The sequence below is a fragment of the Buteo buteo genome, chromosome 24 (assembly GCF_964188355.1).
Source record: "Buteo buteo chromosome 24, bButBut1.hap1.1, whole genome shotgun sequence".
NCBI lineage: Eukaryota > Metazoa > Chordata > Aves > Accipitriformes > Accipitridae > Buteo > Buteo buteo.
In genome coordinates, this window is record NC_134194.1 from 9783471 (window position 1) to 9810234 (window position 26764).

General features: G+C 40.7%; 1 protein-coding gene across 8 annotated transcripts in view; it reads right to left on the reverse strand.

Annotated features, from left to right (window-relative positions):
* EBF1 (EBF transcription factor 1) overlaps positions 1-26764 on the reverse strand; it is a 284251-nt gene that overhangs the window by 74255 nt on the left and 183232 nt on the right. For 2 of the 8 annotated variants that reach the window (XM_075056932.1, XM_075056936.1), the window contains exons 8-9: positions 24651-24768; positions 2047-2177 (exon numbers count right to left, since the gene is read on the reverse strand). In XM_075056932.1, coding sequence (XP_074913033.1) covers positions 2047-2177; positions 24651-24768 — 249 coding nt within the window. Of the gene's footprint in view, positions 1-2046; positions 2181-24626; positions 24769-26764 lie in introns of all 8 variants that reach the window. The other 6 variants (XM_075056931.1, XM_075056935.1, XM_075056930.1 and 3 more) reach the window with 3 other exon arrangements.

A 26764-nucleotide genomic window follows, 5' to 3' on the forward strand; every position in this document is an offset into this window, starting at 1 on the left:
TGTGAAAATGCTGTGCAAGACTCACTCTTTTTCTTTAGCTTCCACCTATCTAGTTTTGTTTTGGATTTTCTACAGCTCAGTTAAAATCATGTTTTCTTTGGATCCATGAAGCAACAGGATGAACTTGAAAATTCTTTAATTCAATGGCAACATAACCTGGCCAGGTTTGCTCAAAACTGGGTTTGACTGGCAACTCAGGGTGACCCTGCTCCAGGTTTGAAGATCGACAGTTCAATTCTACACTCTATTAAAGTAAAACAAAAATATTCTTCCTGGGTACTGAAAATGCACTAGACATTTTTAGAAATGGGGAGGCAAATGAAAGAACCTATTTTGTACTTCATATGTGGCTAGTACGTATAATTTGAATTATTTATAGATCACTATTATTTAGGGATCACTCAGACAGTTCATGCATTTCTACACTTGTTTATCATGTCTGTCTGCTTCTTTTAGAAATAATTTCTTTTCCCCTGTAGGATTTTCTATTCCTCTCAGAGGTTATGCAACTGAGAAGCAATTCTGTAAGGGAGAGTCAGTGAAACAGTCTTCAGTCAAAGCCAACTTGCAGCCCGTTATAGCATTCACAACAAACAGACTGACTTTGGTCTGGACCCCCTCTAACATTATTCATTTTATGACAAGGCCTTGCAACCACCAGCAACAATGTTTTGACCAGCACTCACTCTCCTGAGATTAGAAATTGCCAATTAATGGCTTCCACTAATAAATAGAATCAAGCTTTATAATGAAAGATCCAATTCTGCAGTACCAAAATCAGAGCACTTTCCTCCCAGCCTCTTCACCTTTCCCTGTTAAATGTCTGTAGCCATAATGGCTTCAATCCTAACACACAAAATGCTTACACCGGACCCAGGGGGCACTTTCATGATCACATAAGGGCTTCAGAATAGGGCTTATTTAATATATCTCCTTTTCTGGAATGCCCTTTCATCCACACTTGTCCTCAAGTGGAAGGATGAGAGAGAGCGCGAGAGAATAGTGGAGCCCATGAAGGACATTAGAGGATACTCTTCATATGGAAAAAATGCTGCCATATGTGCAATGGAATCAGTAGGGGGAATGTGCTGGATATGAATTAAGCTATAATGTTGATTTAATATTTATAGGATATAAGGCAAAACATGAGAAGATCCTTACCACACTGGGTAAGCATTGTATAGCTATTTCAGAGATGCTGGGTTGTCTGTTAGCGTGTACATTTCAGCATTAAAGTAATGAAAATAACAATTTTTTATAAAACCTCCAAAATGCTTTTGAAAAGTCATAAAAGCAAAACGTAAACCTCTCCTTGGAGCTGCCTTCCCGTGCCAGTGAAGCCAGTGGGAGCTCTGCCCCGAATTCTACAGCCCTGCGCACTGGAAGTGGCCATTGGGGTGATGCTGCCTGGGTTTTAACTTCCCACGGACTTTGGGGGGAATATGTGCCAGGAGGATTTAAGAAACTGGGAGGAACAGCAAGAGCAAAAAATGGATAAGAAACAAAAAAAGGGTTACTGTGAAACTACAGAGGCCCCCGCTAGGTATGACGAGCCTGTATTTGCCACTGTGGGTACAATACTGTGTATGTGGTTGCTATCATGCAGATGGTACTTACACCAAGTGCCTCCACTTTAAGGATATGCTATTCAGAGGCACTGAATTTCTGCAATCTCCACCTCATTGAGCTGCAGCTACAAGCAGCCCATTTCCCTGGAAAACAGGATCACCTAAACGTCTGTTTCCTGTGGGCCCTTAGCTATTGTAGTGCTAAATGCAGAATTATTCACACAGGCATTTTTCCGTCCCTTTTCTTGGAATAAAAGGCACTGAGCTAAATTCTGGGCCAGCGAGCGGAGATGCAAATCCCCTGGCTATAATGGATTTCTGCCACAGGTAAATTTGACTAATTATTTTCATAAAACTGAATGAGGAAAGGATTCTCATCTCAACATTTGTTGCTGATTTAGCATGTGGCATAGAAAAAGGACAGACTAGCTATAAGCTAGACAAAGCTATTAGACATTACCGTTCAGACAACACCTACCTCACTCCAAACCAGCATGGTGCCGAATATGACCTGTAACCCATCAAAGAAATTGTCTCCTATGATGATGACAGTGGCACCTCCTGTAGTCCATCCTTCACTGGGACTGATGGCTTTGATACATGGTGTAGCTGCTTTTCAACACACATGAAAAAGAGAAGTATTCTGCTGTTAGAACCAGATTTTAATGATAGAAGACTTGAGAAAAATAAAATAAAAGGAGCTTTCATTTCCCCCCTTACTAACACAAAGATTTCAGCAATCACAATCTTTCTAGTACATGTGCATGACCTCAACCTATATCTTTGGAAGCATTTTTTCTCAATTAATTTCTGTTTGGTTTTGTTACCTGCATTAAAAAAATTAACTTTTTTAAGCCTACTTGAACAAAAAAATCACAGCATGATGGGCAGAGACCAATTGGAAATCAGAATAAAACCCTATCTTTATTCTATATGAAATGTGCAATACCTGAGTTAATAAAACAATCTCCAGTGAGCTTGCTTTATGATCCATCATAACCTAAATTCATCAGGGAAACTCCTACAAATATTGTGGAAAATATTGGCTAAATAAAAAAGGGTGTAACCTCAGCATTTCTTTAATTATTCTGCAATCAGATCCAGGTTGTTCTAGTATTAAACCACCCTGCCCTGCTTAATGCTTTGGCTACTACAAAAAAAAAAACCAAACCCCAAACCTACAACCCTGTCATGTAGTCATTCCAGTTACATTGCATCTACCAGATAATTCAGAAGTGTGTGCAATGCATTCTGCCATATTCATAGAGTCTGTCACCACTTTCGCTAGCCACTTTCTTGGCATCATATGTACTAAAGTGCCTCCTGAGAGTATGTTGAAAACTCAAGCACTGCTCAAAGTAGTAAGCTCAAATCTTGGTGTAAGATCTCCTGGTTAAAGACTATCTAAGCAGAAGCATGCTCAACTTATATATATTGGTGGGAGAGGGCAATATAAACATCCACATACTGATTCTCCTCTGCAGTACTGGCGTACATCAGAATTTAACTGTGCTGAAGCAACAGGAATAACATTACTGTAAAAATAACCTGAATAAGACAAAAAGCCTTGGGTGACTCTCAGCTGTGGAGTCTGAGGGTGGTCATATAGGTTGATGAAAAGAAGCAACTCCATCCCAAATGCCACCAACTTCTCCTTGCTAATACAGCATGAGGTGAAAATATGACACCATACCATTAGATAACATTTTAAGTAAAGCAGGTACCTCAACAATTCCATTAGCCATGAAAAACAGATTCCTTGAGGAGGAGCAAAACTCCACCAATCAATCTCAATGCTGAGAAGAAAGATTCCTTCCTTTAGATATGAATCTGGTCCTCAGCAGAGAGAAGAGGCTGGCTCCACTGAAAACACATGAAGGGCTGCTATTGCCCACCCTGATTCTGCAATGTCAGTCAGCAGGACTTCATTAGCTGCAGATATATATATATCTGTATATATATGTATCTGCATATATAGCTCTTCTTTCAGGGTTGCTGGCATTTGCCTCTGAATTGCTTCTTGGTTGAAAGGCTGGCTGAGCTGTTAATTTGGTCTGTAACTTTGAGTATTTGATGAGGCATTCAAGGGAGAGCCCTCAGGCGTTTCATCAGGTCAGGATCTACTAGGAAGATAGGGGTGTGAAAGCCTGCCACATGTTAGCACCATGCAGGACAACACTCTTGCACCCGTGAATTCTTTAATGTGGCTGCTAGTGGCACAGCCCCTGCCCTACATTCTTCTAATTGTAAGAACAGTAAATTAATTCATTCACAGAAGCCGACTTTAAAATGCTCCAGACAAAGCGCTAAAGAGGCCCTGTGCGTCTTTATCTAGTGAAGTTCTGGTGGGTTGGAGCTAATTGCAAGAGTGGTGAGGCTGGTAAGAAGCTCCTTCCTCCCAGCCCCTGGGCAGGGCGGGCCGGCGTGGAGCTGGGAAGCGGGAGGGAACTGGGAAGGGAGCTGGGAAGGGAGCTGGGAAGGGAGCTGTTGAGTCACCCTTAGCAGTGAGTGTTTCTGTGGGCACTGCTACAGACTCGCACCACCAGTGGTGGAACACATGCATGGGGAGCAAACAGACCCTGTCCCTACCTACAAAAGGTTGTAAGTGTCAGGCACAAACTTTTCCACTACTTAAGCTGATGGGGATGCCAGCTCCAGTGAAAAACACAAACACACACAGGCAGAAAAAAATCATTACCCTACTCCAAACTTGGCAGAGCACAGCCGTTAACTTTTACATGAGCTAACAAAAGAAACATCCTAACATTACCGTCACGAAAATGTAGCGCGCACACAGAAGTAACTTCAGTATGTTTAATTTGGATTCCAGTTACTTGCATAAAACTGCATAAAAACCATTGCAAAGTCCAAAACCAAATGCTTTCCTTTCAGCTGAGCTCACAGCAATGGATTTACAGTGAAAGCAGCTTTTCAAAATGCCATCTAGCCCTTTCACGGAATTGAACTTTTTCATAAATAAAAATTAAAATCACTTCCAAATTACACCCTTTCCAGTATTTCCAGTCGATTGTGGACATCCCTCCCCCCCCCAATAAAACCCAAAGATAATCAGTTTCCCATGTGTCAGAGAATGAGCTACTTTTCTTAAAGACTACAAGCAACATTTTTTTCCTAAATACCAGTGAATAAAAACTGTTTGAGACCATAAGCCATTAACAGAAAACATATGCAGGCTTCAAAATTATAGATTCAATTCATCTTTAAAATGAATGCAAGATACTGTTCTGCAGTTACAGGTCCCCACTAAAGGTCTTGCTATTTATCTTATGATATTCTTTGCGGTACCTACATTGCACTCAGAAGTGCAAGGTGCTGCGCTGTCTGTGCTGCCTCATGTATTTGATTCTAACGCTTTACACATGCATGTGCTTAATATCAAATATAAGCCAAGTCCCACGGCAGCCAAGGGGACTTTGAGCAGACGCTCAGGTCCTTGCGCTGCGCTGGGCTGTAGGTTGTTCACTGGGACACTCTCGCCCGCAAAGTCAGTGCGACCACTCGCACGTGTAATTTTATTTAAATACGTAGCAATTGTGCTGAATCAGTGCCTCACCGAAACTGCTGGCAATAGCCCAGGACATCTCCGAGGAGGAGGAAAAGTCAGGACTTGGTGGTTTAATAAGCAGGGCAGGTTGGTACCCTTCGCAGGCACTACCCGAGAAGCAGCAAAAGCGCCGTGCGTTCCCAGAAGACTTCAGAACATTATTTTCCTTTGGGATCAGTCACAAAAACCAATGGGACTTCCCAACTTTCCCCACAGAGCTTCTCTTATCTTAAAATGCAAGTGTCTGTAAAGACTGGAAGGGCTGCACAAAGGCGCTGCCCCCAAGGGAAGCTGTGCTGAAGGGCTGCACCCCGAAAAAGCCCGAGGAGACGTGCCAAGGGAGGCATCCAGACTGCTACCTGTTTTTGAAGGCACAAAACATGTTTATACAATGACATATTGCAACAGGCAGTGTCATTTGGGACATTGGTCTTACTAAAACTTTGCCCTTTCCAGGCTCTTTCCTTGGAGCACCAGGAAGGAGCATGGAAGAATCGGGTCCCGTTTGCCAGCGTCACCACAGGTGATGCTGGGAGGGGGGCGAGGCGATGACCTCAGCTCTATTTATGCCCCTGGTACAAATGTCTGGCCAGCTCAGGCCCTCAAGCTCTTCATATTTCTCTTGTTAATCATTTGGCAACTTTCAAAGAGCTGTCTGGAAGGTGTTTACTTCTGTGCAACCCCAGAAAAACAGAGCTGGGCAGAATAAGCTTTTCATTGGAGACCTTGATTTTTCTACATTTTGTTTTGGTCACAAGAGAAACCAAAGTACAGAGCACTTTTTTGCAGAATGCAAACTTCCAGAATCTCTATCTGGAATTAACTATAACACTTTTTAATATTTCCAAGAAAACCAAAATACTTTGTTTCAAAATATTACCACTTTACATGTCCTTCTGTAACACCAAAGCATCATTTCTAAAATGGTGTTTTTAAAACAAATATTAAAAATTTATGTTTATTCTGCAGAAAAAGAGATTTTATTTTAGTTGAAGTCTGAAACATCACTGATAAAAAAATGCAGTAAAGGACTGTAGACCAGTTCTAGTAAAGGCAATGAAGTGTACATGCTTGATAATATGAATGGACTTTAAGTCCAGAGAAGAATGATAATGAAAAAGAATAATAACACATTCTTATACACATAAACAAGGGTTTTTTTAAATGAACAGCTGGCAGCCAACTACAACCAAAACCGAAAGAGTTTGGTAGCCTAACAATCAAATAAGATTTTAAGACTCTGGCATGAGTGTATTACATTTGCTGCACGTTCTCAGAACAGTCATTAGACTGAGGAAAAACTAAATATTACCCCTCCAACTGCAGGCACGGACCTTGCAGCTCCTTGCTGAAGGTGATGTGGCCATATCCTCCACCTGCTGAAATGGCCCAACGGTTATAAGTCTTAATGAGCTGCTCTCCTTCTTTGCATAATATCAAGGCAAATCAGTGCTAACATCTGACATGTTTCATTGTGCTGCTCCGGCGGTTTGAGTTAACAGATATAGATGTTAGAGAGAGGCACTGCAATCCCAAATTTATTGAAGCCAAAGGGAATTTTGCCACTGACTTCAAAGCTAAGGTCTCTATCATTAAATTTTAAGGATTTATGAGCAAAAACCTTAATGACTTTCAAGGGAAACAATGTTTTTTGAAATCTTCATCTTCTTTCAGAATATACACATTGTTAGAATCTTATCACCTTCCATACAAATGATGGTAGGCACCAACTTCAGCACACAGGTAGCAAAAAGGAAAAGTTTTTCGTCGTGTGCTGTGTGTGTCAGTGTGTTCCTGTGTTCCCGTACTCCCCTAGCTACTGATATACAGGGGATTTTTCTTCCTTCAAACTGTGACAATAAAATGATTACCCCGCCACAGTTTAGCATAATGGTTCAGAAATGCTCGTGGCATATTGCAGAGTTAAAGTGGAAATTATTAGGTAGCTCTTCTTTGTTATAATAATGATCACTCCACAAATAAAAGCTCTTCTCCCAAAGGTACTGCAAGGCACAAAATGCTAATTCTGAAGATTATGTGTGCGCTTTTATTAAATATTACTATGCCCTGTCTGTTTGAGGGCTTCACTGCTCTGATTGTTTTATGAGTGCCATGTTAATGTCAGCCCCATCTTGCTAGCAGCAGGCACACATTTTAGCTTTTGTATGAGAGTTGATCAAAGGCCGCGTGCTGAGGGAATTGCTGAGAAAACACGGACAAGCGATAAAAATCTAACAGATTAATTGGTTTAAATTTCATTTCAGGGTGTTGAACTTTGGCTCAGGACACTAGTACTACACTACCAGTCAGGGCCTAATTACCACATTTCCAATTTGCCTCTGAACGATGCTTGGAAGGGAGAATGATAATGGCACTAATAATACTAATAACAACAACAATAATAATAATAACAAAACAACAGCAATAATGTCTCCTCATAGCTTCTTGTACATGCTTAACAACTAACTTTGTGTGCAGGCAATCGCACTAGGAAATCCCTCTCCCCCACATCACCATCCGTCTGCCTCCGGAGAATCTCTATCTGCCTCAAATAGCACCTGAAGACAGAAGAAATACCAGACACCCTCAGGAGGGAGCATCGAACACCTGAATTTACAGAATCAATGAGCTGCCGATTCAAGTCCCTCACGAACACATACTGGACATCTCATATCGCAAAGTTTATGGGTGGCCTTGGAATAAGGGTTAATTGAGCTTAGAGGTAAATGTTCACTGAGGTGAATTAGTGGGATGCACAGCTATCAGCAGGGCTCTGGGACTGCTCTTATTTAGCTTCTGAAATGTGTTTGCTCTATGATTAATATCCAGTTTGTGCTGGTGACTGTAAGAATGACCTCGCCTGCAGTTTTTCTCATGAAGTGTGGTTTCATCCTCCATTATTCCATAGATGAGGCTCTGACAACAGTTGCTGCATCACAACAGGAGTTTAAATGATGGGGTACGTACTTTTATTTTTCTTCTCTTTAAGAGTATTGTGACACGCAAGGGGAGTTGCATAAAGGCAGTTCAAACTGGGAATTCAGAGGAACAGGGAATTTATGTCTCATCTTAGAGAAAGTACTGAAAATATCTCGAGTTTAATTTAATTTTCTTTTTTTTTCTTGGGTAAAACCTAATTCCAGGCTAAATATATAAACGAGCCACAGATTAACCTACAGTTTATGGGTCTGATCCTGCAACCTGTTAAATGCTTTCACCAAACTACTGATTTTCAGCATATCAAGAAAATCGGTTTTAAGCACTCAAAACCATGACTTACTGAAGTTGTGATGCAACAAACCACTTAAGTGCTTAAAAACCCAGCTGAAGAAGTTGCAGAATAAGGAACCAGATTTTTTAGGACAGTTGGGCAGTGCTCTGTGCAAAGCTGCCAAGAGCTATGTAATATATACGCAACTGGGGTTTCCCATTTCAAAAAATACTTAGGTTACATGTAGACCACCTGTGCAGTGCAGAGCTCATCCAACCTGACACGAGAACTTGCAGCAGCAGAGCCCACATACTAATGCTGATACACCAATTTCAGGAACTGAGCTGCTACGTCTACTCTGTGTTGCAGAGAGTCAAACGTAGCAGTGACTCAGTGCTAACTCTGGGATTTCTACAGCATTTTTATATCATCTGGTGTAGATCTTCCCTCAGGTACCTCATAGCTGTTGAAATGACATACGGTTTGCGACTCTGAGCAAGTCAGTGCCCAGGAATGATCTGAGCCTAAATCCCTTTCCCACAGCACTCTGGAGCCGAAGGTGTGCAGCACTTGTTGGGATGCTCAAGGCCTTTTTGATCAACAATTTTAGCTTGGCAAGGTATCTTTCTCTTTAAAAGGGGAGAAAAACATTTTTTTCTTCCCTTCTTGAATTATAGATTTACATAGGTGTTATACAGGTGGGAAGGGCTATTCCATTCATCATTGTTCATTGTGGATTTTACACATTAAGCATTTTAACAGATTGATTTTATCATGGGAGAGTGGGTTTTTTTCGAAACTGAAAATTATCATTTTTCCAAAATTTTCCAGTTTGAGAGAACGAACCAAATATTGGGGGAGGGGGGGGGTTGACTTGGGCTGGTTTGGGTTTGTTTTTTTCGGAAATAATATTCTCATTCCTGAGAAGCAGGAGTTGTCATCATCTGCTCACCTGCTTTGAGCATGGTGAAAGTTCGCGTGCCCACGCAATGGTACCATTCCCATCTAGTGTGCGGAGGCATTGCCGGAGCTGTATCCACCACAAGCAACTGAAAGCAACTGAACTTTACCAAACCAGCCTGGGTGGGAAAAGTCCCCAGGACCAGCCCAACGGGTTAGTCATACATCCTTGAGGGAAAAGGAATGTGGCAGAGTTTTTACATATTGTACTGCAGCATTAAATCTTCACTCTTAAGCTAAACAATGCATTTGCTGTTTATCTTAGTAAAGTGATGATCTTCCTGCTTTCCTTTTTCATATCGCAGCCTGCTCTCTCTCCTATTCTCTCCTGACAATAAGCAGCTGCTGTGCAGGAAACAGGGTAACAGAGGTTTCCCTCTCAACGAGATAACTCACGCAGCTTTATGCAACACAGGCACGAGGATGTGATGCCCTGCTCCCCCTCCCCAGCTCCCTCCTTTACAACATCTTGATATTTCGGACTTACCATTTGCAAGCTTTAAAGATTACAACACCCTGCCAAAAATGGCAACCTCCTCCTGGTTCTTCATGACGTCTGCACTGGGTGAAATCACCGAACCAAAAATATACGTGACGTGCAATCCCTCCAAGTTGGGGGAAGGGAGGGAAGGTTGCCTTTGTTTCTGTTTTCAAGTAGTGAAATTAAAGGTATTGGCTGTGATTTTCTGCCTAACATTTTGGATGCTCAGTTCCCATTAATGGGAACTGAAAATGTAAATTATCTGGGATAATATTCCACCTAGAATCAGTACTTAAGCCAGTGTTTCTCTTTTATCCTTGCTGATGCCTCAGCTAGCAAAGTTACATTTCATGGAGTCCTCTGTGTTTCTCTTTCCTTAATGATTTCCAAAGCTCTCAGTTGTTGATCACTGCCTGAAAAATGATCGCATGGAAAAAGGAGGCAATCCTGAATAATAAGAGATGTGTTACAAAAAAATCTGCTGTGTATTTTACTTAAAACATTTCCATGAAAACAATAACCTAAGTATCTCTATATGACTGCAAGATATGCATTTTTGTTCATTCTTTTAAACTTACACACCACAAAGGAAGTTCTGGGGTTTTTTTTGCTTGTTTGTTTTTTACTTTGGTAGGTACCTCCTGCTTTCCAAAAATTAATAAAACAATAAGAGTCCTTAGCATCTCACTGCAAGCTGGTAAGACTTAACCTCCAGAAGAGAGTTCTGTCATGTTTGTTTGGCAAATAATAAATTCCCCAATAAAAATGCAATGGTGCAAAAGCCCTTAAAAATTTGGTTAAATTCAATATACAGGTTCAGCCCAAACATGGATATTTATATAAAAGTAAATAATACATACATAATTTTCTTGAAAAATATATATATATACATGTCTGCTCTCTCACACTCTCTTTTTCAAGAAGCCTAACAATTTTATTGTGAAATTTTTTGATGCACTGTTCTGATTTATTATTTCAAGGAAATTTCAAGCAGATTTTAAGCTATAATTTTTGCATTCATTATTTTTGCCTCAAAGCTGGAAGATTTTCATTTTGAGTCAGCCATGAAGAAACTGTTGTGGGTGGCCTCGGCCAAACATAGCACTCTGCCTAAACCAATGCAGCAACTCAGCTCCAGCAGACGCGGTCTCTGTTATCTTGGGCAGCTCGGTTGCACAGAGGATATAAACACACTGGACCAGGAGAAGAAACAGCGCGTCCAAGAATATCATGCCAGGTCTACCAAATATTGGCAGTGCTTCCCGCTTCACAACTGGGGACAAGTTTGCTCAGACCCAAGCACCAAACCAGTGACTGCTGCGGTGCGCTCTCCTCCCTCAGGGATGCACAGGCACATTTTGCCCCCAAGCAAGAGGAATGCTTTACTATGAGCCCCCAGATTATTGCACCTCAAGTTCTTCGCTCCTTCCTCCATCCCACGGGGTCACTTGCAAAGGCGCAGGAGCAGTGTTTGTAAAAGACAGGCAGCCAAAGGCAACGGCATGTAGGGGACTAAGGTGTGATATATGCGTGGGATTGCACCATTTTATCTGAATGTGGATTTTAAAAGCTTTGTTAGTAAAACAGTGAAAAAATCCTATATGCCTCTCCTACTTCAATTTCAATTTCAATGGCTTCCTACTGATTTAACTTCCGCTGATGAAGTTACAGAGCCCAGCTAAGCCAATATGACTATTTTAAAAACAATAAGCATGTCCAGAAAGGAGACTGCATCTGTTTAAGTTCACTAAAGTTTAAAAATAGCTGCACTGATGCAATTTCTGGGTGAGGATGAAGGCAACCTTGTGAATGGAAGCCCAAAATGTATAATAGAAATCAACCCTAAAAGTCTGTCAAAACAAACAACGCTGCATAGCTCGCATACCCCAAAACCTACTTAATTTAACTGACTGGTCCTTCAGTGCTGCTAACTCAGGTCCTGAACCAGCAGAGCATTTTATGGGATGGAACTAGTAATTTGCTTAATGTTAACCCTGTAGTTTACTGTTTTGCTGAATCCCAACCTAACAGAAGGGCAGGCGGGTGCTATTTCTAAATTCATGTTTTGTTTCACCATCACCTTGGTCTCATTTTCTCTCTTTTATTTTCCATCAGTGCCTTAACAAAACTGTAAATCTCCCACAGCAAATCTGTCTAGAGTCAGAACACAGGACTAGATAAAAGCTCACGAGCTACAGCATGCCATCCCTGCAAGGCATAAAAAGCTCAGCATCCCAAGCACACCAGCAGCAAGTCTTGATGTTCAGATGTACACTGGTACATTATGGCCACACTGGCGAGATTTAGTCAATGATACTCAAACTACTCTAGATGAAACGTAGAGTTCAATCTAAATCTGAATTCTCACTCCCCTAAATTAAATATTAGTATCAGTTGAACTTTTATGGAATCTTTCACCATCACAAAGAAAAAAAATGGAACTCTGCCCCCCCAATCCATTAAAACCCCCACTATATTATATAGCGCAACAATCATAAGTTCACCTGAGATGGATTCTACAGCAAACAAAGAATTTATTTCATCCTGATAAAAACAAGAGCCCCAACTTAAATCAATTTTTAGCTGAAGTCTCTTTGTTCAGCAGAATTGAGAAAGTCTGCCCACAACAGAGAGCTCGCAGTAATCATCTTTCAGAAACAGAACAACCCGCATAGAAACACAAAGCAGTTGTGGCAGGGACAGGGAGTGCCTGTAATCCAGTTTCTTCAAGGGAAATTCAAGTACCCTAAGAGTTCTTATTTGTTGTCTGATTTCTCTCACAAATCACAGGCTGCTCTCTAATGCAATTTTCTGGAGTCTGAGAATCATAAAGTCAAATATGAACAAGTCTAGTGGAAAATCTGTGACGCTAATCTTGGCCTACGTTGTATTTTTAACAGGCACTGAATTTGTGCACCGGATTATCCAGATGGCCATACAGGAATCATCCTGATAGGATTAAACCTTTGTGCTGAACTCTGCTCCATCTGTTCTCGGAGGTTTGCCTATCACTATTGGAATACGAATGTTCAGCCTATGTCTAGCACCATGACTGAAAGCGCCTGTTTACCACACAGACGCACACGCATATGTATATGTGCACACACGTATCCTTGAGTACTTGATTAGTAATGTGAGATGAAGTTAGCCTGAAGTTTACCACTAAAGAAACATATTGATTTTATTATTCGTTTGAAGAACAAAGTATGCAATATCTAAATTCAAACAAAAAGGCATTTTTGTTGTTGTTCTGGGACTTGTTCAATTCATTAAACCATAATACTGCCATAAATTTATAGATGAAGGCATGACTAAACACAAAGCAGCAAGGCTCTTCATCTTTGAAATCTATTAGTGTATGAGAATGTATGACACAATCGCACTTTGAAGATACCATGGTTAAATATTCCAGATTAAAAACCAGCCAACAACAAAACACATGCGTGCACACAGTGTTGGTAGCTGTTATTTGCTGCTCCATCTAGTCACAGGCCAAGAAAAAAGTAATAATCAGTCCCAGTAAAAGAAGAGCTTATTCCCATTAATGTTGCTTTCTGCTTTTATTATCTATTAATGACAGTCTTCTGCATTCATTGTTGCAGCCTGCCAGATGCAGCAAAGATCCATATTCATCATGTGCAAAAATTGTGCTCAGGCTGTCTCTGTGACAGGTTACGCAGAGCTGCCAACGGAGAGACCGAGGTCCGATGGATGGCCTCGGATTTCCAGGCCCCGGGCCAAGGGAAAAGGTAGGGAATCTGGCTCTTTGGTTAAGAAAAGCATCCCAGCAATCAGAAGGTTTAACTAAATTGCTGTCCTGGCCAGAAATACGCTACAAACTAATGACTACCTGGAATGCAAAGGGTGGATAAGAAAAATAAACAAAATAATAATGTTATTATTATTATTATTACCATCATTATTAGGGAGGTTTGATTCAGGAATGCAATGTAATACTCAGCCCATGTTTGTGATGGCAGCGGGACAGCAATGGAGACGATGTAACCTGAATTGCATTTCAAGCAGAAGCCCTGATTGCATCGCAAAGACTGAGACCCCCTTGTCTCTCCTGTGCAGTGTCTTTCAGACTGTGTTCCTCCTCTGTTCTTTGTGCTGCTCTGAATGCAGGATCAAGCACCCTCTCCCAGCCATTTAGGCTTTACTTGCAAAAACACAAGCATAAAAATATATTTATAGTTCATAGTATTTGTCCAGCAATGACACCACATAAAACCAACACGCTGAAAATCTGAGTGAATACTTTGGACTCAAGCCTACAAATGCTTAGAGAAGTTGTTCTTTCAATGTGTCTGATAAAGTCATGCTATGTTTTTATTTATTTATTTAGGGCCATATTCAGACCACCTACCTAAGGCATTGCAGCATGTAAAAAGTCAGACTCCAGCTCTGGCTGGGTGAGGCAGTCTGCCTAAATTAGGATCCTCTTTCCGCAATACAACGAGCAGAGATGGGCAGACACCTCTGGAAGCCCAGAGACCGGGAGTTCCGTGCTGGCTCCCAAAAGTACCAAGGGACCTCGGCAAGACGATAGCATAGGTAGGAAGCAGCCAGAAGCAACCCCATAAAAAATATTTGGCAGCCGATACTGAACAGGCACCTGACTCTGGGCTTTCCAGCAGGCACCTCTGCTCAGACTCAGGGCTGAATGAGGAGGCAGCACTCGCCGTCGCCTTCAAGGTCACAATCCCAGGAAAGGGATAATTTCCCCCAAAGTGCCCCTAATCAGAGTTGCTTTACTTTTCAGTGCCTCAGAGAGCCAAGTCTGGTCAGAAATATTTTTTTCCCTCTCTTCATCTCCTCAAAGAGCCCAGGAAGTTGAGCGATGCTCTCACCTCAACGTACTGCGGCAAAGCGCTGTGACCTCAAACCCCAACCCACAAATTAAAGCTGCAGCTGGAAAGATGAGCAGCGTTGCGGTCAGGCCTGCAATTTACCTCCGAGTGCTGGCCTTCCCTCTCAGCATGGATCAGGTAACACCAAACCTATGAATTCCATATGCAAGCCCGGGTTTTCAGCGAACAGCAACGCGAGCTGTCTGTTCAGTCTCCAGCAGCGGGGGAGATCTAGCACGTCTGCTGCCATTTCACAACCCAAAAGGGACCTCTGTGGGAAACACACTTTGCTTTTTCACGAGATAGATACAGAACCTCCGAGAGACTTGCTACAAAACCATAATGATATGGTATTAACCAAACATAATTAATTTTGAATTTCCTTATACTCCCATTGCTAACAGACACTTCAACAGTAGTACAGTAAAAAGCACAAAGGTTCCTGCAGCATTTGGGACCAGATTTTTGGAAGCACCCAGCTGTCCAGTGGTTCCAGTAAGCACCTAATGGAATTTTCAAACTACCTGGCAGACAGGCATAGAAATTCTGTAGCCAGAGTTTTAAAAATCCCACTAAACACCTACCTGCAGCTTTAGGCACCTTGGCGCTTTGAGAGCTTTAGGTCTAAGTATTTCCAAAAAGATTGCTTTGGGGTACCTACACTTTTGGGTACCTACACTTTTGAGTGACCACTTGACTCACAAAAATGGATCAGAAGTTCAGAAAGTCCTAAACATCCACTCCACAAAGGACAGTATCTTGTTAAGCATTTCACAGTGGCCCTTGTACCATAACTTGCACATCTAAATGTCTGAATTACTTTTGAGAAATAAATTTAAACTGCTAAATTTCAGACAAGTTTTTCATAAAACTTTATTCTTGATCTTTTTAATAAACTTCCTAACCCTATTCACTTCACTCAATGAGGTCATAAACCAGCACTGCTTATATTACAGTCACTTTCACGCTAAAGATTTGTTCTGTCACAAAGAGAACTATAAATTCATGGAATGAAGGTGGGAAGCAGAAAGGACTAATTGTGACACACAAAGCTTTCTGGTTATGCTCAGCAAACAGTTTGGGCTAAGATTTTAAAAAACATTTTATGAAGTTGTACTACTGGCTTTAATGAAAGCAAGCTTTTTGCAATGCCATGCACTCCTGAAAATCTTGTATTCTGGATTTGGGCCAAACACAAAGCCTGTCTCCATTCCAATATTAATTATTAGTAGTTTATTTTTATTCTTTACTACTAACATTAATAATTTTCAGATGGCAACCCAGATTAGAATAACCACTCCAAACATCCCACCCTGGTGGGTTCCATTTTCTGCATCAGTTTCCTGGTTTATGCTATTAACTCATTTCCTCGGATGTGGAGGAGCTTTGTCAAATACTCATTTTGCTGGGGAAACACTTGGCAGGCAGCCTGCAATGGACAGCAAGAGAGAGACTCGAATGCTCACACCGGTCTTCTCTCAGTTCAATGAGAAGACGTGCAGCCTGAGATGCAAAAAATACTGAGTTCATTATTTGTGAATTTTTCTAATCAGAATATTCTAAATGACAATTCTGTGGAAAATTTTCATCTAAACAAAAAATTAATCCTGAGATTGTTAGCACTCAGCTGATTCACAGCTTTGGACATAAGTTCCATTGGAACAGAGACTTTTCATCATCACTGATTGCTTTGGGGTATTTAAATACTGGGATGCCTAACATGAAACATTTGGAAGTGTCCAGATACCTGCAAACTGCTGTGAACACCGTTCTTTGATAATCATGACCTTTTACGACATCCAGATGAGTTCTCAAAAAATCACTAGTTCTTGGTCTTCATTTACAAACCACAATTCACAAAATCCTTTTCCTTTGTACTCTGCCCAAATCAGCAGGGGACTGGAGTGAAAAAACATCTTTTCCCAACATAACAACAGTAAAGGTGTCCTATAATAAAAAAGCTAAGTTAGAGGAATTTGTTCAGAAATAATATTAATCATATTACAATAATATAATGTTTTGTCATTTGCTGGTGTGCACATTTTGGAAGGTTGGGAAAACAACGTCTGGCAGAACTTCACTGCCATACGGTGCAGTATCTCTCAAACATTTCTCTAATTCTAATGTCATTCTTCTCTCTTATGATGCCATTGTATTAGTGACATGGTGGCCAGCAAAGCAAATTGAAATGTAATGAATGCTCATTATCTATGAATATTCATTGCCTATTTGAGTGCTACTGAATGTTCTCCTGTACTGGTAGCTGTGAAGTTTCTGCCAAACAGAGTAGCTAAGGTTCTTCTACTTGCATAACTGTACTCCGATTCCTCTGAGGTCTGGAGAGAAACCTCAAACCTTCAGAAAGTGGTTGGTCGAACTCTCCAAATAAGAGTCAACTCTCATGGTGGCTGGAGAATTTCCATCTGAACTTTTCTCTCTTATCTGTCTGCTGTAACAAAACAGGTTTTTTTCGCACAAATCTCTATCAAATTTTAATGACAGTTTTCCCCATGTTTTCTTCTTTTTGCAATTTTGGGAGCACAGTTCTGAAAGCTCCTCTGGGAAATTCACAAAATGTGCTCCATCTTCATCCAGGTACTATTTTTCCATGAATTCGTGACATCTTCATAACAATAGAGGGTAACAACATATCACAGCTTGACATTGTTTAGATATTCTGGGGGAAGGGCTGTTTTATTTTTCATTTATTTGAAAAACATGAAGGGCAGCTGCTCATGGGTAGAAACTGCCACACCTTATCTTTTTAAAATCAAGGTGTCTCCAGCTTCCATTGTAGCATTTTTTCCTTTTTCGATTAAACGTGCCACTAGATCCCTGACAAGTGACTGTCAAGCAGGAATCCTTTCTAACTGTGGTAGCTGGAGTACCCAGACTTGACTTTTCAGCAGGTATTTCCATGGGCATTATGTAACAGCAATCCTTTTTATTAAAGACTAGAATACTTTAGATGGTATCTCTTAAGTCTCCTGTGACATGGCAGCAGCAGTGTTAGTACATATATGTTATGAAATAATGTTTAAATAATGTAAAAAATCACAAACTAAAACCTCCAACTTCATGAAATACCTACAGCCTAATGGCAGAACTGAAATTCTGCAATCTCCTTCCCAAAATCAACCATTAAAAATCCGCCTCCCAGAAAATCATTAAAATCTTGCTTTCATTTAGCCTCAGACTAAAAATAAATTTTGAAAGATCAAAATTGCAGCAGCCAGATACTCTAAGCTTTTGAGTACCTCTCCTTAATGGCTGATTTATGACCTAGACAAATAGAAACAGAAGATTTTCTGCTTTCTGTTGGACATGACGGGCTGTGAGAAGGGCAGCTCCACCTACCCACCCACCCCGTTCTTGTGAAATTCTCAGTAATATCCAAAGAGGAAGCAGGGGTCTGGGCCTGAAGACAGCTACTCTGCTCTGGTGAAGACTAGAAAAAGACATCAGCATAATTCAGTGGGGCACAATTTAGTTAACACAGTTTTGGAGACCTAAATTGGAGCTGCACAAATCTGAGCTCTGCTACGTTTTGTTAACCTGACGGATCCCAAGATTTTACTCCTGAAAGGACCATTTCGATCACACACCCTGACATACAGCAGAGCACCCACTAGAGAATCTCACCCAGCAACTCCTGCGTGAGGAATTACTCAAACCCTTAACCTCTCCCCGACCTGCTGTGTACTTTTTAGGAAGATACCACATCCTGACTTAACATTTGCAACCTGCAGACAACCTGCCACAGTTTTGGCAACTTACTTCAATGGTCCCCAGAGTTAAAATCTTGTTGAGATCATATTGGAGTTTTTTTCCAGAAATTCTCTCAAGTGAAGAACCTTAACTTTCTGGCCATGCTTTGTCTCTTCAGAGGGACAAATGCTCTAGCTCCATTTGAGTACATATACTGGACTAATCCAGACCTGGTGTGTTCACTTATATTAGAAACATACAGTAAGTCCACAGGGCAGCGAAGAGGTTAATATTATACGCTCGGTGAGGTCAAGCTCCAAGAACACATAACAAGCCATTATGTAAAAAATTGCCTGAATTTATGAGTCACTGCATTTATGAAGGAACCGATATGAAAAAGACAACTTGGCAAAAGTAAAGAAAATTATTTCCAGCTTGAAGTTTTGCAATCCTTCAGTATATCAAGGCTCACTTACTGTTATTACTATCCATGTTGTGCAATGTTCTGAAAGTCACATTTTTTCCCTTGTGTATGCATAGAGATGTCCAACAACCCTAGGTATTCTTCCCTCATAGAAAATAAATTAGAAAGCAGACGTAACTCAGAATAACATACAAGATCCCCTCAAGTAGAGTGGTAGAATCCTAATATTTTTTTTCAATATTTCCCTTCTAAATAATAAATCAAGCCCACTGCATTTCTCTACATGGAATGATACGGTGCAGAAAAAGCTTGTGTGTGTATATTTTCCACATAATCATAAAAACATTCTTAAGTGAAGCACTAAGATATAACAGGTGCTTCCATCCATAGATGAAAAGTCAAACATTAAGGTTTCTTTGTTTAAACCTGGCCTGTCTGTGAATGCAGTAGTCCCTAACTTTGATTAAGCATCTGAATCTATACCATCTAAGGGTAAAATGTATCAAGTATTGAAGATTAACCTTTCTCAACTTGCTAATAGTTTTTGCTCCAGTCAGTAGTCTGTCTTGTATGAACACCTTCATCGACTAGCATGGACACATGCAACACCAAGGGATTCAGGTTTGAAATGGTTGAAATGGAGCTGGTAGGGCCATCCTCTTCATGACTCTCCACACACCAAAAACGTAGTGGTTAATGTTGTGGCAAAGCCACCTACAGCACAAGACCCAGGTCACTAAGATTTCTGAGCATCTTTCAGGAACCATCAGCTGGTGTGCCCAGCACATGCAGCTAAATTCAAGGTATACAATGACCGTTCTCAACAATTCTGTTACAGTCAGACTAGATAACAATGATACTTAAAGGCAGTCAGTCTCAACGTTTTATTTTAAAGATTATCCTCTCAAAATAGTTTATAAGGTGGGGAAAAACTTCCCTTTTTTATTAACCTAAATAGAAAATATCTAATCAACAAAGACACAGCCTAGCAATCACAAATCTGAAGACCTAGTATAAAAATCTGTGAACGTGCCTACTGTGGTGACTGTGGGCTCTCAGATTGCCCAGGGTGGGCAGGATTGGCAAGAAAAGCACTTTAAATGCCCCACTGCTGACGAGAGGATCTACCTGACATACCGAGCTGAGGCACGGCAACTACTACTCTTCATTTACTGTAGGAGGTTTTGCACCTGCAGACAGCAACCACTCTGAATCACTCACTACTATCATGAACTAAAACAAGATTGTGAAAGCTTGACTGTTTCAGGTACCACAATAGAGTGATCAAATAATCCAGCCATGCACTATCATTTCCAGTATAAGGCAGCCACTAATAATGGTTTTGCTATATAATGACCTATTTTAGATACAGACACACACAAAGATTTATGTATATTTCATATTAAAATAAGGGCAGGACATTGCTTTAGAAATCATGTTTGTCTCTGTTTCCATCTGCGAATTCTGACATCATGTCTTATAATTTGTCCCTATTTCTACCCTGCATCTTTCATCTTTTGCTGCTGTTGAGCTGACTCAGAATCAGATTGCCAGCAAACCTCACCGTCACCTAATTCTTCAGTGCTCTCCTATGGAGGAGGAGGAGGAGGAAGAAGGAAAAGAAAAAGAAATAAAACTGTCCCTTTAAAAACCAAAGCATTTAAGCTGCTTGTCAGTCGTCTTCCTGACAAGGCCACTTGAATATATTCAGGAATATTTGCATAAATGCTCACAGTGAGTTCACCGTGGCAGCTAGCGCTAATGGTACATAAAGTAATTTAGTCACTTCTCTTAGGCATCCTGTCAGGGTGATAAGCACCCCCTCTTTGCCTTGTTGCATATTAGATCATTAGATAATAAAGTGTTAGAGCATGCAAACTGACAGGGTCTCAGGGACTATCATTTTTCGAGGGCATTGCATTCTGCCAGTGAGGAAAAATAATAGAGAAACTGATGCTGCAATTGGTTTTACATTCTTGTAAAGCCATTCAAAGATTTGGGGGGAAAAAGAATTCTTACTTTGCAGCAATATGAGTTTTAACTGGAAACTTTGCAGACATCTGCAGCGGTGGACTTCATGCTGGTAAACTTGAAAAGGGTTGTTGCAAACCCTGTCAGAATTCCCCCCTTCCATAAGCTACTCACTTCAATTGCATTGGAAAGATTTTGCTTTTAAAATTGACACCCTGGGATGAACTACAAGCTGAAATATATTTTACTAGTTGGGGCCTATTGGCTCTTCTCTATACATCTTACTATATATGTACAATTTAGAAAGGTCAACCACACAGGCTTTCTGGTTTACCATAAATATAAAACAAGTGAGGATCCAAATATTTGTGAATGAAAAAGTGATAATTATTGAAAACCACAGATTACTGTGGCTTACCCTATTTATACCACACAGAGATGTATGAAATAATTGGCCTTTGCCAACTATTACTTTTGAAAGATAGCTATATATTTATTTGAAATACGAGCTTTTTAACCCACTGTTTTCAAGGAGGACAGTGTGTAGATATGAAACCATGATCTAGGTTCCTAGTTATATTCAGAGAGATGAGCTACGAAAAAGAACTTTCATTTTGCTGTCTCACAAGCAAGATATAAATAGAGATGTGTTGGATGTCCCAAAAATAATCCAGGCTACCTGCTAATGAGATGGTAAAACCCAAATGTGGAGACACCAGGCTCCTGAGTGGCTTGGGAGGTAAAGCCTTCTTTCCAGCTTTTTGGCACTCAAAGTCTCTTTTAGGTGTCACATAAACTGCAAATCCATGTTTAAGAGCAGCATGTCCCAATGCAACTTTGTAAGGAAAAATAAGCTGGCTATTGTCTAACTGAACTAGGCACACAGCACACCTTCTTGCTACATCCCCTCTCCCCTTTCCCCAGTCCTCACAGAGTCAGGCATTCATCCCTATTGCGATGGGATATTTGTGTTAAAGAGTTAAACATCTAGAAAAGTACATGGGAATACATTTGGTCAAGGGCATATTATAGTTAGATCCCAGCATTTAAAACCTATGGTCAGAAGTTGCTCAGCAGAGCAATAAACTAGAGACAAACTAGCCACGACTACGTTAGCTTCCCATTTCACCATTTACAGATAACTGTTCAGGCCAATCTGTGCTCCTCCTGAGGGAGGCAGAAAAGTTGGAAAGAGGAAAGGCAAACAAACTGTCTCTGCTACTTACACTTGAAGATATTATCTGAGATAAAAATTAAAAAAAAATGAAGAAAAATAATATACTTTGGGACTCAAACTAAAAGTAAAAATTAATTTCAGTGGAGGAAACTGCCATCTGTTTCAATGAGTCTAAGGTTTGTGGTGGTTGCCCAAAATTCAATAGCATTAAGCCCAGTTGAGACTTTTCCTTTTTTTTTTTTTTCATTCAGTTAAATGTTTTAGACATCTAATAACAACATTTAATCAGTTACTGCGGTTTTTTAAAATTTTTTTTCCTGTCTCTTGGACTCAAATGTGCATAGAATTCCTGGAGAGCTGGAGTGAAGGATTTAGGTTATAAAGAAAGGCTCCACCAAGCCTTTGGGAAGAGTGCAATTTTGTTGTGTGGAGGCTGCTATTCAAAAGTAAGAATTTACTAGTGGTTGCTTTATGAGGTTGCTTGAGAGGTGCCTGAGAAAGTAGATTAGAAAAATCACCTTTCCCACAAAATGTACACATGGAGATATTTTGCAGATGTTGACTTTTAATGTTAGCACAGTAACTAAGGTTTGTGTAGATATGTAAGCATAGCATTATCTTTTTTTGTTTCTTTTTGCTAATAGGATCCTTCAGGTAGTAGGAGTGGGAACGATAGCTGTGGTAAAATGAGATGCATGGGAATAAGAACATTTATGTATGAGAAAGTAAGTATTGCCTTGACCAAAAGCATGTACTGAGAAGACAGCGGGGGGGGGGGGGGGGGGGGGGAGAAATATGGCATCTACTTTAGTAGGAATATAAGTAAAAAATAGGAGTGTTTTTTTGAAAGGCTAGACTTAATGGAAAGATCACAAAGTTGAACAGCGGGAAGTTTCCTTTTGTAACGTTCTGCCTTCTGCTAATTAATAAAGACAGAGTTCATACACTCCTTACAAAAATTCAGCAAAAATTATGACAGTGGTTTGTTTATTAAATTAGGTTGTTGGCAGGATGAAAAAAAATTTCTATAACATGAATTATGGCTGAAAATGGCTCATAGCCTACATAAAAAGTTAGAGCTAAATAAATACAGATGTAAGTTATGTTTATATAATGAGAAACGCTGCTGAGCTAAGAATTTTAGGTTAGTAAGTGTGAACTACAGACCCGATTCTGCAAACACTTATCAATACCCTCAACTTTACTGACACAAGAAGCCTCATTGATCCCAACAGGACCATATGTGCACATAATCTTAAATATATGCATAAGTGCTTGCAGGACTGATGCCTAAAAGCATAAACAGAATAGAAAGCTATTTCCACAGGAATCCACTGAGTAGTAGAAACCCACACATTTGCCTATTTCTCAGTATTAATAATTTCTTTTAACATATCTAGTTAACATCTTTCTGAGTGGCATTCGCTTTCCCAGAGAAAATTTTATCTGGTTTCTTCAAACTCTTTGGAAAAATCTATTTAATTATTCATCAGATCCTTGGCAAATATTTGTGAAACAAACCAGCATAAAGGACTGGTGCCTTCTACACTCAACTACTTCAATGGAAGCTGAGGGTACACATGTCTTAGAGGGAGCAAGCACCTATTGAATTTAGGATTACAAACAGCTTTGAAGACAAAGAGCTATTCTACCAAGCTGGAACAGGGAGAGGGGAGTGAAATGCCCTCTGTTTTTGTTTTGTTTTTCAGTAGTAGTCATCAGCTTTGAGGACAAAGAGCAAAACAAAACATTAATCAAATCCAGATTTTTGAAAGTACATTTGCACTCAACAACTCCCATTTTAAGCACCTAGTCACCAGCAGATGTTCTCTTCCAGGACCAGCTGATCCTACGGAAAAGATTACTGCCCTCCAGGCTGCTTCCAGCCACGTGCCCCCATCCCACCCTTGCTGGGGTTTACTGCCCTTTCAGAAAAACCAGACAAATTGCCTTGCACCATTTCTCCTTCAATCATTTCAGCAAAATAAGCTAGATTGGCAAAGAGTTATTATTTAAACTGTTTAACTCAAAGGAACTTCTTTGGACTGAAGGAGACTAGGGAGCAATTCGACAACCATCTTAGCTGGCACGTCCATGGTGGAGAATAGCCTGCAGCAGGGAGGAGAGGCAAGCAGCTGTGGCATGCAGGGAAGAGCAACTTCCTCAGCTGGCACAGCTGGAGCCAGAAGAGAACACTCATCCATGGCTTGAGTAAGCAGATGGATTTCCAAAAGGGCTCTGCTTTCATTTAGGGCAATTCAAAGGAACAGCTGGATCTCCTAGAGAGCTCAGCACTCTATAGATAGAAGAAATCCAATGTGAAATTTGGGTGCTGAGCACTTCAGAAAATATGCAACATCCTTTAGATGCACATTTAAAAATCAAGGCAATTTGGAAAAGATCAAAATCCAATTTTGGGTGCTGAATAAATGCAACTGAAAAAAAAAAAAAGAAATCACCACACTTCACTGACACACAGGACAAACTCTGCACCCATGTTTGCTTACTGGTTTGTCATTTCATTACATTTAGTGCCAACCTACTTGAAAAATTGCGCCTTTGGTCTGGAAGCCGGTCTCTTTAAAATATCCAGTCCCAAAGGTATAAACTGTTACAGGACAATTTGATACAACCAGTAGCCAGAGACACAAACCAAATAAATCCACATTTAAAGTAGCAATGCCAACCAATGAAAATGATATGCCTACCATGTTCCAGATAAGAAGGCGTACCTTCCGAGGGATCAAGTCTTCTAGCTCTCCGCCCGTGCTTGGAATTGTTGTGTACAAACATATTGTCCGACACTGCCAACACATGGCCATCAACATTGACTGTTGTAGACACCACAACCTGCAAGCACAAGAGCAAAATGGAGGAAAATTTGGATATATATGTATGTTTTTTAAGAAGCACAGAGTGTAATAAACTCAGTTAAATAAATAACAGCTGGGAGCTGTAGAAAATTGCATAGCTATTTCGCATAATAACTGGTGCTTATGCTGTACAAATCTAACAAGAGACGCTATTGATGAGTGGGTCTTTGGCATCGAAAGCTTTTGATGCAGTTTTAAGTCAAATTGCAGAGTTTGTAGCTGCATGGCAGACGGCACACTGTTAACCATCATTTTAACAAGAGGATCTTTATTAAGTATTTTTTCCCCTATATACAAGGGCAGCTGTGTTTCAACCTAAATTATCCTTCAGTTTCCATGCTGAAGGAGATAGAGCTGTTCACGTTGCAAAGGAGAAGCAATTCAGAATAAAAGAAAATAAAAATGTATTTTGTGAAGTTGCAATGAGAGTTGTTGCACACCTCACCCCCACCCTTCTCTACTGCTCTCCCCTTGGTACAGTCACTACAGGTTGTTGGACTTGCCCAAATTTCTCCCAAGCTCTATCTTAGGGAGTACATATAGGTATGTTTGTGTACACACGCACGCTTGACAGTGAGGTCTTGATCTGGAGAACACAACCCTATTTATCCAGCATTAGAATTATTTGTATTTCTCAACTTATCTCAATGTCAACACCTCGGATTTGGTTTGAGGCGAAGGGAGGAAGACAGAGAAGCACTGCCCTGGAGGCAGGATCAAACACTACTTCTCTCCAGAGCAGCCCGGGGCAGGAGAGGAGCCAACCCAGCGGGGGCAAACAGGTAAGGGTTGGGTCCAGAGTAGGAGACCCAACTGCTCAGAGGTGTCCAGAGGGACCTCTCAACCTTGAGGTTCAGCAGGCACCATCCTATAGGAAATCCCTGCTCAGGCTGGGGGCACCCGAGCCACGAACCATCGTGGAGGAAGCAGGGGATGCGTGGGGCAAGTCCCTGGCAGAGCTGCAAGCTAATCTCACCCGGTCTTCTCCCACCCCGCTCAGACCAAGCGACCTCATAGTTTCCCTGGCTTTCATTCAGCTGTGCCCTCCCACAGTCTTTTCCCAGCAAAGTATGGCATTCCCAGGGTTTTACCCCAGCCAAAGATTTGGCCTTCAGCTGACTGCTGGTTTGCCAGGAGCACGCATCGCCTTTGAGAACTTTGACTAAAACAATAAGAAGAAATGACCTACACTTCTCCTTACATTGAACAGGGAAAGGGATTAAAAACTGAAACCCACAGAGATATGTTTATTCATGCGACCTCTTACAACCAAATATAATAATTGTCTGTTAATTGCAGTTTCAGCTCCCACCTCATGCTTCGACATGTGAAACAGCAATCAGCAGCTCCTGTTTAATCCACCTATTATGTTGACTAATTAACTTTGCTCGACAGTTTATTTCTTCCTCCATTATCAGCCCCTGTCAGCCGCAAGCACACTGCCGCAAAGGGGGACCTCAGCCCTTTTGATTGATCACCGATAGATTGACATGCAGATTAATTTAATTAGAATCACCTCACTTGAGAAATGAAAGACAATGGCAAGGGGGCTAATAGATCTGCTCTTATAATGAGGCAAGCCTCCAGAGCCACGGCAGAGGATTTCTGATTTATTTTGCTGAATTCCCCAGTCGCTCTGAAAGGCTCTCGCTTTAATTGTTCTTGGTTTTGAGAGGCTTTAGCCTCTGAAGAGGTGAAATGCTTTACAAGGATTGGCAAACATTGCTTCAACTCTCTCAGGAAGCTGCTGCCTCTCAAAGTTGGTCAAATGGGGACACTTAAAGGATCGCTTACAACAATTCAATTTCATCACTTGAATGGGATCTAAAAAAAAAAAAGTTAAAGAAAAAAATGTCCACCTATTTCTGACCACCAATTAAAATGCTCAAAAATATAAAGTAAGCAAAGTTGCTAAACTGCCCATAGTTAATCCCAAAGACTTTGTCTTTAAAAAGCAGAATACAAAAGAGAAT